Source organism: Lepisosteus platostomus, chromosome 8 (assembly GCF_059453375.1).
Source record: "Lepisosteus platostomus isolate fLepPlt1 chromosome 8, fLepPlt1.hap1, whole genome shotgun sequence".
Lineage (NCBI taxonomy): Eukaryota > Metazoa > Chordata > Actinopteri > Semionotiformes > Lepisosteidae > Lepisosteus > Lepisosteus platostomus.
Genome location: NC_142618.1, coordinates 20,008,931 through 20,034,218, shown reverse-complemented (window position 1 = coordinate 20,034,218; position 25,288 = coordinate 20,008,931). Strand labels below are relative to the sequence as shown.

The following is a 25,288-nucleotide window of genomic DNA, read 5'->3' as shown; positions in this document are numbered from 1 at the left end:
TATTACTTGGTTCAGTTTTGTCATGCTTTTCATGGACGAGCTCTGCATTAGATACTTTCCATTGGATTGGTACTACCCTGTCTTGAGTGACTGTTGGAAGAGTTTTGCTAACAGCCTGTGAATCAAATCTCTTGTTTCCTGAAGTACAATTGGTAGAATCCCATCAGGCCCTTCCACAGCTTAAGGCATATTGATTTCTTCGTTGTTGAACACCTGGGTAAACTATTCATTTCGTACATCAGCCATTTTCCTTCATCATGTAAATGTTTCCCATCATTATCCATTTCATTTTTCTTCATCTTTCACTGTTCTTTCGCTGTGTAATAATGATAAATACTTTCACTATCTATATTATTCTCCATTTATTTTTTTTCTCTCTGTCTTGGCTTTGCATACATTCTTTTTAACCTTTTTGTATCAAAGAACTGCAGAGGCAGTTTCCACCTGGAGTGATGTCCCCACAAACATTTTGTCATATCTTTGAAAGTTTATAAATCAAAAGCCTGGTTTATGATTTGATACCTTGTGCTTAGGATCCAGAAAAGGAATATAAAAAAATCAGTTTTTAATCATCTTGTGGAGTGCATTCTTTCTCCTTATATTTTCCTAATTGATTTGTTAAATCTTTTAGGTTACTATAAACATTCAAGCCTTTTAATTACTTAATCTGGAGGTGAATCTGTTCTGTTCATCTAAAACTCTGATGTTTCTCTCACATTTTTTGCCTCACTGTATCTTTATAATATATAATAGTTCCCCTTTTCATAACCTCTGACAAAAAATAGACATATGCCAACTATTTTAGTTTCTACTATTGAATTTTCTTCTTTACAGTCTATGTAAGGAAAGTTGAAGTACCCCACGAAACTACGTCTTAACACTTCATTTTATCATACATTTTTTAAATTACAGTTAGTAATTGAATCTGCAGCATACATCTTACACTGTGCCATTGAATATTTTTTCATAACTCTGATCCAGAGATTCTGAGACTCCTTATTTTGTGAGGTTCAGTTTCTGTGCCGAATACACTTTTTGTTGTACAGGCCTACCCTCCACTTTTCCATCTTTCCCATCTCTCCCAAACTCCATGCATCCATGTGTGTTGTTTTTTGTCACTAGTTCTCTCCATTAGCCATGTTTCTATGATTCCAGTTACATCATGATCACTTGGTAATGTGGTAACTTGCATCTAATTCAGTTTTTAAAATCCTTAGCATTTTGATTTTAAGGACTTAATTACCTGGTCCTTCGATGTTTTGTTTTTTCTTTTTATTTACTTGTTGACTTAACTTCAGAGCAAGTATTTTTCTTGTATTTTTTTCTGGTTTCTCCCCTCCTTTCTAGTTGAATTGATTTTGAATTTCTGTGGATCCTTTTGCCAAAATGACTTTATTTTGCCTGTCTAGATTGTCCTTGCCATGAAAAGCCTTCTCTGGGACAGCACTAGGCCTTGATCGCTTATGTTAATTATCGTTTGCAGTTTCCTGGTGTGGGTAGGATTCCTGAAAGGACCAAACGGCTGGTCTTGTTCTTCAGTTGGTTTCCAAGGCGGTTGTTGCACATGGCGCGTGTCCGATTTAAGCCAATGTTATCAGTCCCAACATGGACAAAGACAAATGGGTTATCACCTTCCTTTGCTAAGCCTGTCATACCTTGCTTAATGCTGGATTTGCCGGTTCTTCAGTCTCGTTTTACAAGGTCCTTTAGCTCCTTTTCCAATATTAACTCGGGAACTGGGTTTGGTGGCGGTAAGTAAAGATGGAGTCTGGCTGTCGGTCCGTTATGTCAGAAATGACCTGCAGTTCTTCTGTTGAAAGACCGCTTTTAAAATTGTGTAAATTTATTTTTGTTTAGGTATCAAATGTTGGTTCCTACATTTTATAATAATTGCTTACACTTATATAGCACTTTTCTGGACCATCCACTTAAAGCACTTTACAGGTAATGGGGACTCCCCTCCACCACCACCAATGTGCAGCATCCACCTGGATGATATGACGGCAGCCAGAATATGCGCCAGAATGCTCACCACACACCAGCTATTAGTGGGGAGGAGAACAGAGTGATGAAGCCAATTTATAGATGTGATTGTTAGGAGGCCATGATTGGCAAGGGCCAATGGGAAATTTGGCCAGGATTCCGGGGTAACACATCTTTTCAAGAAATGCCCTGGGATTTTTAATGACCACAGAGAGTCAGGACTCTCATCCCAAGGATGGCGCCTTTTTACAGTATAGTGTCCCCGTTTCTATACTGGGGTATTAGGACCCACACAGACTGCAGGGTGAGCGCCCCCTGCTGGCCCAACTAACACCTCTTGCAGCAGCAACCTTAGCTTTTCCAGGAGGTCTCCCATCCAGGTACTGACCAGGCTCACACCTGCTTAGCTTCAGTGGGTTGCCAGTTGTGAGTGGCAGGTTGTTATGCCTGCTGAAGTTTGTGGGAATGCAGAACTTTTTTGGTTGGTCATGGTACCCAAATGCGATTGTCCAAGCCCTGCCTACAAATGACACGTTTATCATGATCAACTTTTGGTTCTACACTAGTCTCTTAACAGCCCTCAAACTTTCTTGCTTGCACACAAAGAGCCAACACATGACATTCCTAACATACAAATTCAATTTTGTGCTTTTGGGGGGGGGAAAAGCAGTAAATTATTGACTGCAATAACTGCTATTTGACAAATTTCTTATCCAAATAAAATAAAAGTCTTCACCTGGTTTGTAGCTTCTCCCTTTTCTACACGGATGATGGTGCTGACAGTTTGTACAGTTAGCAGCTGCTAGATGACTTCCTGCCCAGGCTGGAAGGAAAACCTTTGCAACTCTGAAACAGCTCTCTGTAAGTTTAATATCGTGAGGAACCAAAACCATTTCGTTGGAGGAGAAAAGTTTATTTCGAAAAAAGTTCACAAGTGAGCTACATCTGTGGTGTAATAAAATGGTCTCCTAATATGAAAATTTGGAAAATGAATCCTGAAAACCAGGGGTGTATGTGGGGATGTTGGGGTTCTGTGATATGTATGAAAATACCCTCAACGGCTTAATATCTCTCTGGACAGGCTCTTGATACAGGAGCCTTCTACATTGCTATCACACAAAATGCAAGCAGATGGGTGTTCTTGAATGGTCGCTCTGTGTGATTGTAATAGAATCGCTCATTATAGTTCAAATGAGCCATTTATGGGACTGGAAATAAGTCAGTGTTTAAAGATTTTTTTTTTATAACTCACACGTGAAAAAACAAATTTCAGCTTTAGTCACCTATTTACTATAATAATAATAATAATAATAATGAAAGTGTCCATTATGAGACAGTCTGTTACTAAGAGATTTACTCCTTACATTTTTTTCAAGTAATTGTCACATGATTAGCAATGATTCCACCGTTGTGTACTGAAAGGTATGTTACACATTTTGTAGGTAAATTCAATATCTGTCTCCAACATTCTTTATTCTGAATGTCTGAATTACTTTTACAAATTTCAGTCACTAAATTTGGAGTCTAGGGAGTAAACTTAGGTTCCTACTGGTAAAATGCAGGCCATCTGTTTTGCATTGTCATCAGTGTCAAGATACGGCCAGATGATCATTATCTGATGATGGTGGATAAATGCAAAAACTCAGTTGGTAAAACATATGTATAAATTGACCTCAGCGTTTCTGAGACCGAGACTGTTGTAGTCTGCTTTCCCAACTGTTGTTTGTTTCAGTGCACTAATCACACTTTCCCTTTCTCATGAGTAACTTAGTTTAGTTTTGTGAAGCTACCAAGCATTTGAAAACCGCACTCCAAATCAACGATTCAAACTATAAGAATGTTTTTTATAAATCTGCAAACAGAGAAAACAATATCCCTGGCTGGCGTCTTAATCAGTTTTTTTTTTCTGAATGCATCATTTTGCATAGGAAATGCACGCAAAAAACAGCCGTCAATGGCTCACAAGTATTCTGACACGCTTGTCTCTTTCCATGTTGGTAAGACATAACTAGGCTCCAGCCATGGGCAAGTGTGCTCCATGTGCAGTCTATTAAATGGTTCAGCGAGTTTTTTGGGGGTGGGAGGCTGGTTTTCGGCTTTTACGAGCTATTAATGCATGTGCTGTAATCTGTCATCGGGGGACGTGGGGATGAGGGAGGGGTTAGAAAAAAAAAGACAGATGATAAGAAATGGACATTTCCTTCAGGATATGAGACGTGATTCTTCCAGACTTCAGGAAAAGAACGCGCAGAAGGTTAATCGGAAAGGCCCTTGAGCAGTGCCATGTGGATGTGAGGTCTTGCTGTTGCAGTGGAGGCTGTATTGTGTGTTCGCCACTGTTCTGCCTGAGCCCTGGGACTGAGCTGTTGAAAGGCAAAATGCGTGATTGGCGTTTCTCGGAAGGCTAATTGCAGTTAAATATTGAACCAAGCGTGTTGAATAACACTGGAGCATCACCAGGGGTCCATTTAGAAGAATTTTGTTTGTTCAGCAGCAGTACAGACTTCTCTGGTAGGGGGAAAAAAAAAACCCGATAGAGGATTACTTTCATATGCACTGTTTTTAGAAACTTGAGCTTTTTAATACATCTCCACATTTAACCATTTCCTTAAAAAAAGTCTTTGAGCTGTACTTCTGAAAATATTTATAGTCAGACTTTCTCCATCCAGAAAGAATCACGCTCCGATGGAGGTTTCTCTTAAATTCAGCCTTTGAAATTAATCTGTTCTAAGAAGAAAATAAATATCACAAAGCTAATACTGCCTCAGTGTTATTTGCAGATGCTCAAAAAGAATGGCTTAGAAATCCGATTGATGGGACTAACTTTTATAATGGTTGAATTTTCGCACTCTGGATCCCTACTGGGTGTTTGGAATCGCGTGCCAGTCATTTTTCAGCCCATCATCTGTTCCCTTTTAGAAACATCTTGAATGATATAGTGCACCCCTCACATAATAAATCTGTTGTTTCTTTTTAGTTTTTGTGCAGCAAAGTGCTGTGGGACAATGCAAATTGTTAATTTTGCTGATTTTTTTTAAATGTTCCACGATAGTTGAGATAGCTATTCAGGGCTAAATCTGCGTATATAAATTTAACCTTATGGGATATGGCTAAAAATTTCAACTCTATAAATCATTTGAGAATGCTGACCTGAGCTGATTGTTATACCAAGAGATTTTTTTTTGTGGGTGATGTCTGTATTTTTGTGAGAATATTGAGTCTCCATTGTTTGGGACATCAAATGCAGCGGAGGTCCGTTCTAGAACCAGCTAGAGAACTAGAGTCACAGCCAAATTTGTCAAAGGTCATTGTGAGCCAGTATAAATACATTTCTGTCAGACAACTTTATTCATGAGTGATAGACTCCTTGCTTTCTCCTCTTTCAGCTACACGCTGTGCCCCTGTAACACTCCAGCTTTTCATTTCAGTGTGTCTCTGTGAAATTGGTTGTCAGTGGTTGTAGAGATCATTGATATCAGTAGTTTAATTTCAAAATGCTTAGGTGCTACGATAGAACAAAGCCTTTGTAAAAGGTTTATCAACTTTAAACGTTTCGTTATTGAGCCTCATACGATAAAACTTTGTCCTTTTTAAAAAAAACATAAGCACATTTGTGTAATTATGCAGAATTCACTTTGGTTTATTCTCTCTCCAACTTAATCTGCTGTGTCTTCGGAGCAATAGTATTAACTTCAGCCTTTTTCTCCCTTCAGAGTTTGCTCTCCGTTCATGATACAGTGGCCCAGAAAAGTTATGACCCTGAGCTGCCGCCTTTGCCAGACGATATTGATGATGATGAAGATTCAGTGAAGATTATCCGACTGGTCAAGAACAAAGAGCCTCTGGTAATCATATATCATTCTGTCACCCACAGTGTTAAATTAGAAGCAAAGGGTATGTTTTTGTTGTCCAATAATGTAGCTTATTGCTGCCAGAAACATTTTAAAACTGTGTTTTTGTATGTATTTATGATGTCAAGAAGCTAGATCTGATGCATTGGTTGTAGTAGCAATACAGCAACCATTGTGGCACACTAAGAGTTCTCTTTTTAAACATTTAGTCTTGAACATTTTTAAATGTGAATCTTAACATAAACCAAACAAAACAATCCCTCTCTGTCGTGACTGAGCTTTCTGTGTTTGCAAAAAATAAGTCATTTTTTATCCTTGTCCCAGCCCTTTTGTGCAGTTGTCTCCTGATGTCCTTTGTGAAAGACCCATTGCCTGACCTTGTCTCTAGTAGTAGAGTAGTGGACCCAAAGGGGTTGTACAACCCGTGGAACTGTGTATTTCAGTGCTGAATTGTTTCATTCATTACAAAACTTACATCTGGCAATCCAAATGAGAATGGACTGCGTTCCTAATCGTGCTCCTCACTCACGTTCTTGCTGACCTTGCCAAGATAACTACATTTCGGCCTTTTTTTTCCCCCTGCCCCACCACAATTGTTCACCACTGACATACCACACATTCTTCCAGAGGTGCTGGCGAACAGAAGCACTTACCCCTTTCCCTTCGCTTGACCACGGCCTCTCTGAGATCCTGGCTGAACCTTTGCAGTCTGGCAGTCTTTGTCGCTGTCAGACAGACCGGGCCCCGCCTCCCCCGTTTTCTGGCCCTGCGAATAGCCCCGTTCAAGCCCGTTTCTGCGTTTCCAACTAAAACTGTTCTCGTTCAAAGAACAAGCCAGCATTTTCTCTCACGAGGCCGTGAGACACAATCTGGACCCGGAGGGCCTCAGGGTCTTATGGTTTTCTTTTTCAGTTCTTCGTGATCGGTCTGAGCTGATTCCCTGACCAGTTGGACCAGATTCCCGCCCTTTTTTTCCAGGACTTAAAATACGAGTTCTGTGCTGTTGTTGCCAACAGAATGCAAGGTGGGCTCTTCTGTGACCGTGAAGGTCTCCAAGGTGGTTTATTCTTCAGGGAGTTCCTCAGGGGTCCTGGTTGTGGAAGGACACTGTGTCTGCAGATTTATTGTATTGCACCAGCACACGTTGAAATGGTCCACGTAAACTGATAATGAATTGAATCAGGCTGTTTAAAGCCCAAAGTGTACAGCATGCACACTGCCCTGCCAGGGGCAGGACTGGGCAGCCCAGGACAAGTGCTTTACTGCTTTCACAGATGAATCTAATAGTATAACAATGTCCTTTCTGGGAGACGCTCATCTGCATCTAATCAGATTTCAGAATATGTGGACTGCAGCACCTAGGTGGTCCGTCTCAATCTTTGCTAAAAATATGTGACTGCTGGTGAATCTCGGAGGAAGGTTTTGTGGTTACGTATTAATGGAGAAATGTTTTTTACAAATTCAGAATCAGAAAACTGGCATCTACATTGCAGCATAAAAATAGAATAGCAGTGAACCTCTGTGGTTCGTTTCGTGTTTAGTGTTCGTTCTTCGTTTTTACATTATACCGGTGTGACTACTGGGTCTCACACCACTGTCAGCTGAGTGTTTGCTGTGCTGTTGCACCAACTTAAGGGCAGGAGCGAATTGCAATGTTTCAAGCTGTGAAGCTTAGGATGCACTGCCATATTTTTTACTAGCTCAGTAGTGTATTCTTGAACCTAATTGAGTTATATGTTGTGGGTTTTGAAAATAAAAATGGAAAATAGTTTGAAACCTCTTAACAGGTTTTCTTTCCTAAGTTAATGTTCAGTTGCAATTTTTCTTCTAATGTAGGAAAAACTATCAGCTGCTGAAATTTTGATCTTTGTTGTCTATCAGGCGATTTTTATAGGATGATGATTTATGGTGAGCACCATCTGAAAGCATTTAGGTGAATCCATTAATCTTCCATGGACTTGCTACCCTCAATTACTCGATCGCAACCTTCAATTGTCAATTAAACTGCTGTAATGAGTAGTTTTTGTTTTTTCAGCAGTTTTTTATGGTGGCATCTGGGTTATGGCCAGTTATGGTTAATTTTCTTGTCCACAATTAGGTCTTACCTTACTATTAAGAACATTTGAAATTCCAGACTTCAGAATGATTACCCGGATAAAGATTTTCAAATCAAAAAGAGTACTGCTGGGGTTCATAAAATGGAGACGCATCATTGCCAAGGCAATAGTAATGATCGCACTGAAGTAATTTTCAAGGTAGGATACATGAATTATAATACCAGAATATCCCTTCTGTTCAATAAAGCAAATTTGTGAAGGATGTTATTTTTTTAAACAAAACTGTTTTTGATTTGCACTTTAAGTACCAATTATGTTTAATCAATCTGAAATGTAAAACTTGTCATTCTTCTGAGACTGTGATGCAGTAACAGAGTGATCGTTTTCTACCAGAAGCATGTAGGCCTGGATGTTTTGGCTGTATCCTTAAGGACCATAGTTAGTATTCCCCATTTCACAGTGACTCATCCATTAACTTAATCGTGATTAGTTGAATGGATTGTATTCAGTAGCCATGATTAATCGCAATCATTTTTTAGACTGTGACTTCATGCTGTATTTTAGTAAAAGGCAGAAGTTAATCTTCGTGATCTTTTCCCAAACTCCCGGTCTCGTCTTGAAACCAGATCTACAGAATGTATTAGCTCAAATGTTGAGACCATGACATAATTAGGCTTCTAAAAAACACAAACACGAGGGTTTTGAAAAGAGAAAAAGATTGCAATGGCATAGTTTATTGAAAGAATGTGTTATTGTGGATAAAATTACAAAAACCTAAATTAAACTAGAACATAAGGTTGCACACAGACCAGCTTCTGTCCAAAGCAATATGCTGAAATAACTTCACATGATGAATAGCTTGAATACGCAGTGACTAATAGAAGAATTTTAGAAGAAGAAAAAAATTAAAATGCCAAAATCCAGTAAAGTAGAACAGGGAGTTGGTATGGTTACACGACTTGATTTAAACCAGAATAAGTGGAAGCCAAATCTGACAATATCTTCAGCTGACATTTTGGAACAGAAGTGAAAAAAAGATCAATTTAGGCCACGACCACCCGTGATATAAAAAAAAAACATCACTTGCAAAGCAGCCCAAACAACAGATATGAGATGCGAGATGTCAGTCACTATATCACTGTAGGCACCACAGTTTCATAGACAGCAGCCCATCATGGCTTTTTGAGTTTTTTTATAATCTGGTGCAGGTCAGCACAATTCCGTACAACTTGCCAGGTGGTGTAGTGAATCCTCAAAGTACCGCAGATGTCTGTGGTGTTCAGTACTGTAACCAACTGTCTGACAATCCCATGCAACTGCAGTACTTTAAGGCTTCACTTTGTGGCAAATTGGAATATTAACTGTTTCAGTTGTTTTGATTAGTTTGCGGTCTCTTTATAAAATGAGAATTTCTACGACACCAGGGACATTAAAAAACTGAGGTCCGATCCAGGCTTCATTCATGACATGTAGAGTAGTCTTCTTTTCAGAAAAAAGTACTATATAGACACATTGAATGAAACCACTATTTCAGTAACATCTAAGGCAATAGAAGTGCCACCTGTCGAACTTTTTTGAGCTGTGACGATTCTCACTGACGCAAATTTTTACGGCTAAAGAACAAGTACATGAACATAACTTGTTGAGGAGCATAGGGGAGGCATTGGGTTCAGTTCGGTGTTCTTGGGTTCAGTGTGGAGTTCATAATTCTTCCTTTGTTCATGTCTTTACTCTTGGTGCTCTGATTTCCTAACAAACTCCTCAGACATACTGGTGGAGTGAATTTCCTCTGTCAAAATGTTCCCAGTGTGCATGTCCTGTGATGAACTGCCATCCTATCTAGGTTGTAGTCTTGCATTCTGGGAAGAACTCCACAGAGAATTGTCTAAAATGATCCTAATCCTCATCTGTAAAACCGATTGTAGAATTAGTAATTTGAAAAGTAATTTTGACTTACATTTGAGTTTCAAGGACCGTGAAAGTGCTTTTCGGCTGTAAAAGTTGTGAGCAATTCCTAATGAAATCATTTGTGTTTCCCTTTTAAAAAACTATTAAGTATATGCCTTAACTGTAGATTACCATCTGTACAAATATATCAGCTTCTTCAATTTATGTCATGTTAAGTGGCTTTGATTTCGACTAATTGTATAGCCAGTTTTTGATTGAAATTTAAGCTCTTTGTTGATAAAAAGCCAACGCCTTAAATGTAATATGTAACATATGAAATTTACATAACATACAGAGTCCAAAGAGCTTTAAGCTCAAGGCAGCCATGTTAAAATGCTTCTAAAATGTACAAAGGTTTTTCCAACTAAAACCAGCACCTTTCTACATTTTTTTTCTTCCTCCTTTAGCGATTTTCCGCCTTACTTCCTTTGTGCCAAGTATGAATGTATACTTTGTTGCTTTGTGTTGAAATCTTAATTGCTCTGGGCTGCCTGTTTCCCAGAACACTTTTGGAAATGAGATGTGACATCTGAAAGTGGTATTTTCTTGGTGGGATAATTTTAATGAAAACAGTCAATATTCAAACACCAAGATATGACTATATTATTGTATTCATTCAAAATGGTGCAGAGGACAGAAGAGACCTGGTGAAGCTCACTGTGGTTTGAATGAAGCTGAAATCAGTGGTGTGTTGTCACAAGGCTCTGGGCTTTTTTAATTAAATATTTCATAACTGAACTTCTAACAAACATCTTTGACTTGATGCAGTTTGTTTGACCCTGCTTTATATTACCAGTTTTTGGCAGTTATTGCAGGAATTTCCTTGTAATTATCATGATAATGACCTGCAATTTTCTTTTTTCTCATAATACTTGTTAATTATGGTTGAGGTTAGGACAAGGGTTAAGGAAATAAAAAGGAAATTTTAGAACGCTTTCTGGGTAAGATTTTATTAGTAGTAATCACAAGCTATTTCATGAAACAGGTGGAAAGTCATGCTCGGGGTCACTCAGAGGGGATAACAGCATCACACTGGAATGAAATAGAAAAATCACTCAGCAGAAATTAGTTTTTCTTCCCTGATGGCTTTCCATTTCTGTGCAAGAGGAAGAGAACTCCCTTGTTTTTTTGAAAAAAAAAACATAGGTAAACTTAGAAATGGATTGTTTTTTAGCAAAGAAAGTGAGACCGTTCAACCACGATGTAACACGAAGTAGCACTTAGATATTGGACATGGTTTTATATTCAATTATATTGTAACAGTAGGGTTTTTTGATAACATCTGGCTTCATGAATCTTGGAAAACATTTTCTACAGAATTTATATTTTAAATAGGATGGTCCTCGTCATTATTAAGTGACATCATGTCAAAACAAGGGTTTTTCTACTTGAATTTTTTGCTTGTCTTTCATTCTGTAGTGTGTAAAATAATACTTGTTAAATTGTATTTCTTGTACTTTTTATTTTGTACTAGGATTTGAGTGGTTCTTACAAATTACGGGTAAGCTATGTGAAATAGATATATCTGAATTGTTTTTTCTGGCAACTCTCTTGGGAATAACACTCCTCTAATAATGTGTCCAAAGACTTCTTAGTTTCAACCACAAGCTTAGTATAGTCAGTATTTTTGGATCTTGTATGTGTTTTGAAATTTTGTCTTCTTCCTTTGGAATTGTACAAATCTAGTTCACTTACACATTTGGTTTTACTGAAAAGACCTGGAAGATGTAGCTGGATGTTTTAGGTTTTAAGATGAACGCTTTCTATAAGATGTTGACCAGCTTTGTTATTCCTTCTGGCGAGAGAATGTGTGAAGTGTGAGAGATTTTTCATCGCATACTTAATTATGGACTCCTGTTCTTCATAAACATGTTTTTCAGTGGACTGATCGGATATGTATTTAAATTGTTCCAGTTCTCATCTCACTGTGAGGATTAGGTTATTGGGTTTTGGCACCATCTACAATAACAATCAGGAGCATTTAAGTGTTAAAAATATAGTAATAGTCCTCAGAGCAGCAGGCACATATGGATCTGATCATGTCAAAGAGTAGCAGCACGATATCACATTACTGATGAGTAATTGACCTTCTCAGTTGAAAGCACTCCTGGTTCTATGCAGAAGTATGATACGGTTTGCAATGTAACATATAATTTTATGAAGTCTGCTCTTTCAAGTAATACATCTATTTTTCTGGCTAAAATAGCAACTGCTATATATATAAGTATAAAACAACAATCTCCTTTACCTCTGTCTTACTGTATTCCTTACTTCCTTCACGTCTGAAACACCTAATACAACAACTGCAGGTAGTGAAGTATTATTCAGTCATGATTGAAAGTTTGTGAACCCTTTTCACAATTTGAGATTTTATGTTTTTTTTTAACCACAAAATGCATATTTAATTAGAATTTGTCACATCCTAATTGAAATAAAGTATAATTATTCACCAATTTGAGTGTTTTGAAAGAAAATGTCCATGCAGCAAAATAATACACACAGGATACATAATGGTGCACAAGTAAGTGAACTCTTATTTCTATGACTTACATCAAGGTAAAGCAGGATCAGGTGGGTCAATAACACTAGTGTTAACCAATTAACTGAGATGACCAATGAAGTTAAAGATATGAAATGATGTGTTAGGGAGGAGCAAACATAAATAATTGCAATAAAGCAAGTCAGTTACTCCTCCTACGAGTCTAGCATCATGCCTGGAACTAAGGAAACATCAGCAGAATTGAGGAAAAAGTAGTGGATGCGAATCAATCTGGACAAGGTTATGTGTGGAAGTCTTTATTTAGGATGTTCATTCTATATATTCATTAAGAGTTCAGGTTCATATAATATCTGTGTAATATCTAAAATAATGACCACTCTGAAGGGTTCACAAACTTTCAAGCATGACTGTACATAATAGAACGCATCTTTTGAGATGGCATCCAGGAGTACCACTGTACTGCTGTTTTGTTTTGTTACAGCCGAGCTCTTATGTAAAAGAATTAGGACAGATTTCTAGGTTTTAACTGTTATTTGCACTTAGTATCAGAGATATTTTATTTGTGTCGTTTCAGATTGGATTTAAAATAGTGTCCTGCGCAGCTTTTGAATGGTGATAAGTTACCGATGTACAGAAACAGGCGAGAATTCCACGGTCAGATCCTCCCATAATTATCATACATAGCGATTTGTTTAAACTCATAAAGGCTCATGAATTAAACCCCCCTGTTTGTTTGAATCATTAATCCTAATTAAGAGGGACAGTGGAACCTAGGACCTGTCTTGGGGTTTATGCTCATTTCTGTTACTATTTAAGAGCTGTAACTATTTAATAACATAAACAATTATTTTAAGAGTTCGATAGCAATAATTAAGTGGGAAATCCAGAAGTGACTGGGGTACAAATTACAAATCCTGAAATATGTTCAATGCTAGACACTTTTATACCCATTTCACACATCAGACTTACCTATAGTGCCAGGATCTGCCCAAGAGCAGCCCGGTAACATCTAAGGAACTGTGGGCCTCTGTCACTGAGGATAATGTCAGTGTTCATGTGTCAGCCATCAGGAAAAGACTAAATGGGAATGGTTTTCTTTGGCAGAGGGCCAGAAATAAACCATTGCTCTATGAAAGGTCCTTGCCGCCCATCTCACCAACAATCCACAGGGCTGGAAGAATGTTCTCTGTATAGACGAGTCAAAAGTTGAACTTTTTGGCAGCAATTAGAATTTTGTTTTTGTGTGGCGAAAACCAAATACTTTGAACAGAAGAACCTCATCCTGACCATAACGTCTGGTAGTGGGAGTATCATGGTTTTGGGCTTCTTTGCTGCTTCAGGACCCAGAAGGCTTGTCATCGTAGACAGAATCAGGAATCTTGTGTTGCATCAACAAATTCTGGAGCAGAATGTCGGGTTGTCCATTCGTCAGCTGAAGATGAGCCAAAAAGGTGGGTTTTGCAACGAGACAATGATCCTGAGCTTACATGCTAATCTATAACAGAATGACTGGAGAAGAAATGTAGTATTTTGGATTGGCCAAGTCATATTCTGGAGGAAATGTTATGGTAGGACCTGAAATGAGCTGTTCATGCTAGGAAGCTCTCAAGTATCGCCAACTTGAAGCAGTTGTGTAAAGAAAAAAATCCTAAAAGTCAAAGAGACTGATCAGCGGTTAGACAGAAATGTCTAGTTTAAGTCATTTGTGCTGAAGAAATGCCACCCCTTTCTGAGTCTAAGGTTTCCTATAAAAGGACATTTACAATTGGAGCTTTTTGTTAAATATCCCAAATATGTCTTTAATTTTTTATTAAGCCTTCAGTGTGTTTTTGTTTTATTGCTTTCATTATCATGAAAACACATTTAATTATATGTTTCATGATCTTAATGACTTTTTACGTTAAAAACCTGCAAGAGTACAGAACATTATAGAATTATAAGTCTATTTAGATGTTTCTGCTTCTCAGCAATGTAATACGGTGAAAGCCAATTAATATTCATCCCCATAATTCATAATGATTGCTTGCTCGCAGTAATTACCTTTCTGGCAAGTTAAAGATTTTGTGACGTTTAATTTTGGATAAATGAAGGTTTGTAAAACAATTGGAATGGGTGTCGAAGCTAGGTCCTCACAAGTGTAGAAATGCCAACTGTGTGTGTATTGACAGGAAGCGTATTGGAAGCAAATGAGCATTTCTCCCTCTCTGTATTGATAGTGGTGCAGTGCTGATTCATTTCCTTAGGTTTTACTTATACGTCGGTGGGAAGAGAGTTTTTCCACCTGTAACATAGTATTTAAAAGAACTATATAAATAAAATCAATGTCTAAGAAATACACAGACTTGCATATCCAAGTCTGCAACAAGTAAGGTTTTAAGTATCATATATTCCTTTATACCCGAACCTTTCCACCAAAGTACCTCCACTACCCGCCACTGTCCTCTAGGGGCTAAATGTTACCCTGGTTGTTACCCTGGTTGGGGTGTTGCATATCGCCATGATCTCCTTTGCTGAAGTGGCCCTTCAGTCCCCGTGTTTGGACACTCATCAGGACTGAGATCCCAAGCCCTGAACCACTTTTTAATCTCCTGTAGAGAGGTGTCGCATTGGCTTTGTACAGAAAGGGCAAATACCAGTGTTCAAAGGCTCTAACTATTTAAAATCCACACTGCATTTGTTTACTGCGCTGTGTGTCTGGTCCGTGCAGGCTGCTGGTTAAATTAAGGAGAGCGGTTTGTACAGGCGGGACTGGAGCTGCTTGCATACTGCCTGGAGTGAGTCTCTGCAGAAGAAGCTTCTGACTGTTGATCTAAGGGGCCTCATGATTACTTTAATGGGCCTAATTGTATGGTTAACGGGATATATTTCAGTCTTCTTTCCAGAGATCTAAATGTGCTGTAGGTCCTAGGCGTTGAATGAAGTGCATCCTAAAACAGTTGTCGGCTATTATATAATCGTCGCCTGTGAAGGATCTTGAAAATGATTAAATGCGACCTGGTGAGCAAATAATAAGAGCGTTGGAGCTGTTAAAAGCATGAGGGAGAAAAACAAGCAGAAAGCCCCATGGGGCCTGAAGGCTGGAGTCTGACAACTCTGACTTGAAAGTGCCAGATAATAGACAGTACAAAGTCACGTGAGACAGGACTGGGGAGCAGGGACAAGGGAGTCAGGAGGAGTTTACAGTGGAGAAGAGTTTATAGTTCCTCCCTCTTGGTGTTCATCACAAAGGGGTTCAGTAAATGTGCCAGCAACTTGTTTAAATATCTGTTTTATTTTAGTTCATTTTTTTTTTCTATTTTCATTTGCATTTCAGTTTTTCTTTTGTTTTTTGCACGGCCCTTGCAGCACTCCCAGCGTTTTAGTGTTATTGTTCGTTTTATTTTCTTTGTACTTTAACAATGAAAGGTGCTCTGAACTAGGTTGTCTGATGATGATGATGATGATGACGATTTAAAACAGGGTGAACAGGGTGTTAAAGCACCATTGTTTATGGAGAAATTAAGTAGTGGGATACTAGATGGTATTAAATAATGGGCTGTCAGGTTGTAATATTTACCAGCTGAGTCTATGAAAATGCTCATTAACAATATTAATTTAAGCAATTCTGTACGATTTCATTACTATTTTAAGCCTGCCCTTTAAAAACATTAAAGTGCCTGTTTTTCCCCTTTAGAAAAATTGTCCATGAAATTAATTTTCTCTATTGTGGGAAGTCTGCCCACAGTGGAAAAATAGGACATTTATGCGTTTGCATTGCTGTCTGAAAGGTGTTTTTTATTGAGTCTAAGAAGGCAACTTTTGTGTAGGTTTCTTGCCATTATTGTGTTTTTACAACACTGGCTTTAAACATGAACATGAAATACAATGTCAGAAATGACTTTGGTCTGGTTTATATTACAGTCCTTCCAAAATTATTCTTGAAACAAATTTATGTTAAAAAGCAATGCTTCGTTTATTTCTTAGATTTGTTTGACAAGAGTTGTTTGAAACACATTTTTGTAATATATGAAAAAGGTTCTCTCAAAAAAAAATTAAAATGATTTAGTCCCTATCGAAACATTATGAGAATACAAAAGCAAACCATTTTTCATTGACATGCTCCCTGCGGTGACCATCTTCCTCATCTGTCAAGACCCTGTCCATCATTTTAAGTTCATGTTCAAGTAACAGCAACCACTTTAAAACAATTGATAGATTCTTCTCCACAGCTGACAAACACTTACATCCCTTTGGTCAGCATACTACTCCTCAGTCAGATGTTTTTTTTTGTTGTTGTTTGTTTTCTTGTCATTTTGTTGTTTGTTTGTTTTTTGTAGTGTGCGTTACATTTTAAATAACACTTTCCCATCTCAACTCTAAAACCAATTTCTATTTTTTTTCCAGTCATTTAGCAAAAGCTCAAAGTGGTTTGTGAAATAGTAACCACCTCTCCATCCACCACACCTCTCCATCCAGCCTCTGGGGGAGGGCACTGGAACCTATCCTCACCCGGGCACACACACCAGCACAAACACACACACTCACACCAGGGCCAGTTTTCCCAGAAGCTAGTTAACCCACTGGTATGTCTTTGAACTATGGGAGGTAACCTGAGCACCTGGAGGAAACCCACACAAACCCAAGGAGAACATGCAAACTCCACACAGACAGCACCCCAGACAGCACCTGGGGCCCCAGCTTTGCGAGGCAGCAGTGCTCACCACTGTGCCTCCGTGCTGCCCCCACACAAGCCCTAGCTCGGTGTAGATATTTGATAATGCAGCTTTGTCTTCTCTGCCGAACTTAACAAGCACAGGATGACAAGATACATCTTGATGCTCCTCCACTGCCTTAGTTTTTGTAGGTGGTAGGCATTTACAGTTTCTCACATTTACTGTAAGTAATTCTGTGTTCACGGTACCTGCCTTGTCTGTCTCTTAGGGGGCAACGATCAAAAGGGATGAGCACACCGGAGCCATTGTTGTTGCTAGGATAATGAGAGGAGGTGCCGCGGACAGAAGTGGTAAGTTTTGAATTATTCGAGCTCAAAGGCTCAGAAGAATCTTCGTATGCATCGGCGATTTCTTTCAGAGTGTTTAACATCGGGAAACGGGAGTACAGTGGAAAATTTTAAAACACTTCCTATTCCATATTTGCAATCCCAAAGGAGACACTCACACATCCAAAGTCTTACGTAATAAAAGTTTCTGAAACAACTTATTTAAAGAACATATTTCAACACCTGAAATTAGTGTAGTACTTTCTCCCTTAAACGTGGTTACGTCAACGGATGTTGTGAAGCTCTAAAGTAAGAGCTGATGTCTTTCGTAGCTTCAGAACTCAGGCCTACTTTCTATCAGTTGTATTCATAGTCTGCAGATCTCCCTTCGCATTTTGTTGTGAAACAAAATACTTAATTTCAAAGTATGAGGCCGTAAACGATCATACATTTAATCCGTTAAGGGTTGTCTGACAGAACATGCAAATCCGTTAGAATCGGATCCTGTGCGGCTTTTGAAAAAGGCTTAAAGGCAGCCGTGTTTTCCGCGGCGTTCGGTTTTGTTTTGCAGGTCTGATCCATGTGGGGGATGAGCTAAGGGAAGTGAATGGAATTCCTGTGGAGGACAAAAAGCCTGAGGAAATCATTCACATTTTGGTATGCGCAAGTTATTATTCACCTGCTGTTTATAGATCTGTTTTTATTATTTAGCTCAAGATTTATTGGTATGTTTTTAGTGGCAGGGACTTTTAATGCAGTAGTCTGGAGCAGCTATGCTATGTGTTGCTGATGGTTAACATGGGCACATTATTTTACAAGGTCATTCGATGAAATGTCTTTCTAAGATGATGCACTGCTGGGCTGTTTACCTCCTTCAAATATACTGGAGTCCTACAGCTTTTCAAGTCTGGCCTTTTGATGTCCGAGGCAGCTAGGACAGCCTGTAGAGCAAAAACACGAACGTGCTCTTGAAAACACCGAAAAACAAAAGTATTGTGGATAAATGAGCCTCTTTCCAGTTGCCTTCTTACCATAACTCCTGTCCGTTGTCATAAAATCAGGTTTCTTCGATTGCTGTGATGTTTAATTTGAATTCAGGAAAATAAATCTTCCTTCTCTCTACCCATTTCAGGCCCAGTCCCAAGGGGCAATAACTTTTAAAATAATACCAGGCATCAAAGAGGAAACGCCAAGCAAGGAGCCTAAGGTATGTCCTGCCAGAGAGATTATATTGATTGTATTACACACATGTGGCGTTTTAAACAGTGAAATTAAACGTATTCTCCTGCTCACTGCCTCCAGTCACGGGGACTGAATGGTCTGCCTTATTTCCAGGGGAAATGAGTCTGTTCTGATGTCAGGGCTGTAGCTAGAGGTGGGGAAGCAAAAGTGTCTGTCTGAATATCTTTGCATCTTTTGCCCCGAGTACTTTCTTTCTATATAACAATGATTTGGGGAAACGTCTGTCATTTTTGCCTGGATACTTCCTATGAGTTGAGTTCAGCTAGACATTTATCTGTACAGCCCGTCTGAAATAACCTTTGTTGAAACAGACTTTGTTTTTACCCTTAGTGTGCCCTTAATAGTGATACTAATAATACTAATACCTTAGTTTGCATTTCCATTGTTATACCTTTAAATTCTGCTAATAGGGTGCACATGCCTCAAGTGTGCTCTCTGTAAAGATGTGTTAAGAAGCAAACAAAAGTCCTTTCCTGAAACAGTTTCACTGCCTGGCAAGGAGCTTTCAATAAATCAGTAGAATAAATGATCTCGATACTTCAGAAACTCTTTCTCAGTATGCATGTTGGCCGCACTTTGTGCATAATTTATTGTGACACACACGAGCTACCAGAAGAGCAGACTGTTTGTAGCCTTTTGTTGAATCTGTGTGAGGGGTCCTCTTACTTCTGTTATTACTATTTATTGTTCTCCTGTGTTGCAGTAGTTGACTATCATAGCCAAGGGAAACCAGCCCCTCTTAAATGACTGCAGCTATTTTAAAAATGGGTTATTAATGTAATATGAGTGCCTTGGAATCCTTTGAGTGTATAATTTAGACATTGTTCCATAAAAAGAAGAAAGGAACTCGTTAAAGAAAACGGTTCTACTTAGAGCGAGTTTGAAAATCTGAGCTAGCTCAAGGCTGAAAATGTCTGACAAGATGTTTTTTTTAAGGAGAGCATGTCGATTCCATTTATGTAACAACATGAACACAACAGTGGTATTTTTTTGCGGTCTTTTGTGTATGCCCCCGGTCTAGAAGCCTGCAGCTCCTTCAGCAGCTCAGAAAGTTTATCGGGTGCACTGCGGGGCGTTCATAGAAAACGCCGAACTTCACCTTAATGTCACCATTGCCGAGGAGCAGTGCTTTGGAAGATGTAGTAGGTAATTTTAAAGTAAACGCCTTTTCCTTCCAGATGTTTGTCAAATCCCTTTTTGACTATGATCCTAATGAGGACAAAGCGATCCCATGTAAAGAAGCTGGGCTGGCTTTCAAGAGGGGAGATATCCTTCAGATCATGAGCCAAGATGATGCAACTTGGTGGCAAGCCAAACATGAAGGCAATGCCAATCCCCGAGCAGGCTTGATCCCGTCTAAACAGTTCCAGGAGAGGTGAGCTACTGCGGTGCCGCGTTTTTTACTCCGCCGGGGGCTAAAACCACACCGTCACGCACTGCGCAGCGTGGACTGAAACCCTCAGCCCTGCGCAGACAGAGCTCATCCGCCACCCCATTACAACTTCAACCAAAGTTTGAATGTTTGACTTCTGACAGAAAGAAGAATGAGCTCTGCACCGCTCTGCCAAAATACTTTGGATTTCCGTGCGTGTCTGGCTTGAAATGAGTAATGACAGAAAATGATAGCACTGGTACTGATCCACTTTGGAAGGGGAACATATGGAAAATAGCACATCAGTGGCGCTTGAAACTACATTGATGTGCAATGCAGAGCTCAGGGCTGTAACAGTTTCTTGGCATGGCTGGGGGACTGAAAATTCAAAGCCTTCAGATTTATTTCAACCGTGTTTGAATAGAATGCATTGTTTTCTGCCCTTTTTTAAAAGGATATTTTAGAACATTCTCAGTATCACAGCAGAAAGTGTTTATTAATCCCAGGCCAGTAGTGAAAACTGATGGTTTTATTGTGTTCTCTTATTTTTCCTGCAGGAGATTTGCACTCAGAAGGCCTGTTGTCCCTGTTCAGCCACAGAGAAATTCAAACAGAAGATCATGTAAGCTCGTAAATCATGTGACAGAGAGCGCAAATGAATCTGTTAGTCTTTCGGTGTGGAACAGGTGTCTGTTTAGTGGGATATCATTAACAATTCTCGATGTGTCTTTGAGAGTCAAGATAGTTATGGAGGTGTTGAATGCTTTTGAAAGCCAGTGATTAATTGGGCTCTTTCTCCAGATCATCCACTTTCAAACAGAAACAATGTAAACCCACCTGCTGTTCAGGGAAATGTGCTGTGGGGCTGAAGTTCTCTAGCCCTTTCGTTTAAGCTTTTCTGAGGAAACAGAGTACAGTGTGCAAATGCACTTACAAATACAGGGTGTTTTCAGAAGTCTAGACCCATAGGGACAGTTAAACAATACAGTATGCACTTTATTTTTCAATCCGCTTACCATCAGCATCCATGTGCGTATTAATTATCGAATGCATGTTTCCTAACATGGAAACCTAATACGAGAGCAAGCGTTCCAAATGTTTGCCTTCAGTGCCGCAATACTGTTTGATGTTGAGCTATAAACCAAAGTATCGGATTGCCATAGGAAAACCCCAAATGGTACCTCGGAGGTAATGTTTCATCCAGCCAGTTTGACACAGTAGAGTATACTTCCCATGGGTCCAGTCCTCTTTGGGATAGTTTTCTGCAAGGCATGTTGAAAACAAGAATTAATCCTAGGAGGTGTGGAAAGGGTAGGCCATGGATGCTTGGATATCCAATTAGTGTGTAGTATTCCTAACATTCAGCACTGGGAAATGAGTGAGAGGTTGTAATAATAGTAATGTGAAGTGAGAAGTGTGTAAAATGCTTTTCTCAGTTAGGGCCCTTCTGATATGTTGCTTTTTAATGAGCAGAAATGACATATACAGTACCTACTCTCATTTTCAGCAACCACACATGCTGCTTGGTTCATTTTTCATCAGAAATTAGCACCCTCAAAATCACCAAGCACCCATCCGATTGTGATTTGTGATTTCTTATTCAGCTGTTGTTGAATGCCAATATTGAATTCGACAATAATTGAAATGTTGCGAAGATGAAAAATGAGATACAGTGGTAGCTGTGTTATTTCCCCTCCCCCCACCTTTGGACAGGTGTCAGAGTACAAAACGCCTTCTCATGGTTACTAACGCAAGGTTAATATACCCAGTGATAGACATTTTAGTGTACTCCAAAAGAGTCTTGCTTATAATGACAGGATTGGAATTCTTGAAGAAACCCTTAGTACCATTGCTTGCTGTTGGACCATACTGAGCAGGCCACAGTGAAGAGCTCACCAGCACACCTTACAGCACAGTGAATGTGGCTCTGGAGTGTCAGGAGCACGTCAGCACTGTCGTCTAAGCTCATGTCAACATTTCACATTGACAGTTTCATGTGATGGATACAGCTGGATGTGCTTGATAGATCTAAAACGGAGAAGATGTGATACAAATACAAATCCCCCTCCTTTCTGTTTTTTTTTTTTTTTTACAAAGGCAAACCTATAGCAAACGCCTTAGCAGAAAACGTTGGGTTTGCCCAGATGTTTTCCTAGCCTGGACCAGCCTCAGAGCTGCAGTTCGTCTTCAGTGCATTGAGTTCAGTAAGCTGTTGGTCCATTTCAGAATAAACAGAGGACACAACTGGTAACTATGTGGAAGTGCATTTCTCACCCCCTGAGAACAGACGGCACTTTTGATTCTTACAGGGTTGTTGGGAGTGTGCAACAAGCTGCCCAAGCATGTTGTTGAAGCTGTTACACTGGATTCTTTCCAGAAACAGCTGGATGAGAGCCTTGGATCAATGGGCTACAATGGGCCAGATGGTCTGCCCTCTTTGTAACCTTTCTTATATTCTTATGTTACATTTGGCAGGGGATGTCCAAATATTTGAGTGTCCTCGCTTATAACATAGGCTGCTGCTATTCGCTATCCTTTGATACATCTAGGAAAACAAGGGATGGGTTACAAAGTAACAAGGAGTAGTTGATTCCATGGGGAGAGTAGAAAGATGAAAAAGCACAAAGTCTACTTTAGCCATGAGAAAAGAGATGAGTATATATTTATCAGAGCAAGCTAAAATGTTTCCAAAGGCCCATAATAAATGTACTCTAGTTTTTGTTAAAGTACAGTATGCCAATTGATTATACAGAGTAGGTACTGGAGATTTTGAAACTCTTTTTAGCCAATGATGGAGACAGTGTTGTGTAAAATGTACGGTGTGCAGTACTTGTAGCAACTTCACAGTACAGCTTATGTTGACTCTATGGAAGCCTACCCAGGTGAATCTGTTGGGGTGTAATGTACTGTATTCACCGAAAACATTCTGGTACCCCCAATTCTGTTCCATCCTCTACAGGCCAGTTCACATGTAAACAGTTATTCAGTTAATACGTACATGCTTACACCATGGTCCGTGTTGGGTTAGAACAGATGTTCATTTCTTTTTACGTCTGAAGTAGCTCAGGAAATATTTTTGAGATTAATTTTATAGCAGGCCTTTCTTTATGTCACTTTTGTTTTTTCCAGAAATGCGAAACTGGATAAATGTGTTAATGGTTTCCTTACTATAATTATCACCTCAAGCATTAAGGATTTAGGTGTATTGATTTGCTGGCTCCTTTTTCTGTCAGGTCATGCTTTAAAAAGCTTTCACTCTTTCTAAGGGATAAGAAGAATCAGTGATGTCACGTTTAGGAAATCCTCCTAAAGTAAACAGGTCCACAGCAGTTTCATGGTTATTTTCTTTTTGGATTCAGTTAGTCTCTATGTAATTTGCCCTTTTCTTTGCATATCTTGCTATTTATTAGACTTTATACAACACTTTTACCATTGCTAGTGAGGGGTGCTTTTGTACCATTTTCTGTTTTGTTTTGTTGTGGCAGACACTTGTTGCCAAATGCCTTGAAACAGTCAGAGAACATCTTGTAGAAATACTTCCTGTTCAGTGCTAGCTGTCTTTCTTGTCCAGTACTCATCTTGAAGTGATTGATAGTGTTTCCATCTTTTTCTAAATATGTGAAAGCATATATTAACTGATCTGTTCATTGAAATATATTCAACTTTCATCAGGGTATGAATTAACCTGAAAATACGCTGTGTATGAACATATAAGCCCATGTCAATATATGCAGATTCACAGACGAAAAGCAACAACAGGGTCAAATAAAATACTGTATTAACTCCAAACCTAGATATCAGACAAGTGACTGGAATGTAAACAAAAGTGCTGATAAAAAAGAAGCCTTTCTCTTGTTTAAGGAGATTCCTCCTGACTTCATAACACTTTCACCACCCTACTAGTTGGCTCAAACAACCGACCAGTCGGCATCACACACAGTCCCGACATCTCCGCACACGACATTGGAATGCCTGCAGTCAGGTTTGTCTGACGGGATTCATCAGTGGATGAAACGCCACCCATCTCTTAGTTTGGGCTCTTTGCCGTCTCCGTGTTGGCCCCTGATAGTGCAGATCGTTTTCTTGCCAAGTGTGAGCTGCCTGTATAGTCATACAGGTGCGGTCTGCTGTTGCTGCTGCAGTCTACAGCCCATGCTGCAGATCCGACAGATAGCGCCGTTATGGCGCTGGGCCAGGTCTGTGACCCTCCGCCTTCCCAAATTGGGCTTCCAGGTTCCTCTGGACTAGTCTGCCGAGTGTAGAAGCAGAACATCTCCTTCCCATAGTGACTTCTCTTCTCATGTGGATAACGTACCAGACAGTCGTCATTAGTCATGTGGGACGTGGTCCTATGTTTCACTGGTATTATATCAGTTGACCATGTTTTTATTTCTTATAACTCTTCTTAACAGCTGTAGTTCAAATGAGATACCAAACTTTAAGAATGTGGCCTTTTTAAATAAATTGCACTGAATATTCTGATACTCCAATGAACAATTCTATTAAATCTACAAAATGGTATGGTCACTGTTTAAAATGTTAGTAATATTACACATGTATATTATGTATCGGAGAGATAATGGTTAACTTCTCTGACCAGTTTAACAATTAATAAATCATTTAAAATAACTTTATAAAATACATGACTATATTTCTTTCATTCCTGTTTCAGTAATAGTTCTCATAAACTTGTATTGTGTATATGTATTTACATAATACTTTGTTTTAGTAGATGATGTATTAAAACAGTATCTGTCTCTTTAGATATGTAACCACCTTCCTTCTGAAGGTAGCTGCATGAAATGGATTTAAAATAACTAATATTATCTCTATCAAAGAATAGTGTCAGACCCTTAAAAAATAAAAGGTGAAATAAAGGGATTGTTTATACGATATGAGGAGTTTGGGGAGGTCATATAAGTCATTTATATTCAGATATGGGACAAATCAGTGGAAATTAATTCATCACTGCCCATACAGGTCAGTCCAGACTGTAAAGAAGAGCCTATATTAAATATTTCAAATTTAGATGCGTCTCTCCTGGCAAACACAGTATGTCTTTTCCTGGAAACAAGTCAATAATATGTGAGTTTCTTCATTTCAATAAATTCCTTCTCTGCATTTTGGCTAATAGGATACTGATGTTTGCCCATCGCTCAACTTTACCGTTGCAAAAGCAGTTTGATTTTGGTGCCAAAGCTTCCCACATTCTTGTTATAGAGCATTTCTTGCCTTTTTGCCAGTGTTAACTCCCCTAATCTCAGTTCTAGATTTATGTTTTTTACCACGCAAAAGACACATTCTGTGGTTCTGTGGAGAAGATTTTGTGCCTTTTTAAATACAGTTTGGAAGTTATCA

General features: G+C 39.0%; 1 protein-coding gene across 5 annotated transcripts in view; it reads left to right on the top strand.

Moving 5' to 3' along the window:
* The window catches only part of mpp7a (MAGUK p55 scaffold protein 7a), a 146,172-nt gene that overhangs the window by 85,288 nt on the left and 35,596 nt on the right, over positions 1–25,288 (top strand). For all 5 annotated transcript variants that reach the window (XM_088642823.1, XM_088642820.1, XM_088642822.1 and 2 more), the window contains 6 exons: positions 5,697–5,828; positions 17,259–17,340; positions 17,888–17,973; positions 18,449–18,523; positions 19,737–19,933; positions 20,488–20,552. In XM_088642823.1, coding sequence (XP_088498949.1) covers positions 5,697–5,828; positions 17,259–17,340; positions 17,888–17,973; positions 18,449–18,523; positions 19,737–19,933; positions 20,488–20,552 — 637 coding nt within the window. The remainder of the gene's footprint in view (positions 1–5,696; positions 5,829–17,258; positions 17,341–17,887; positions 17,974–18,448; positions 18,524–19,736; positions 19,934–20,487; positions 20,553–25,288) is intronic.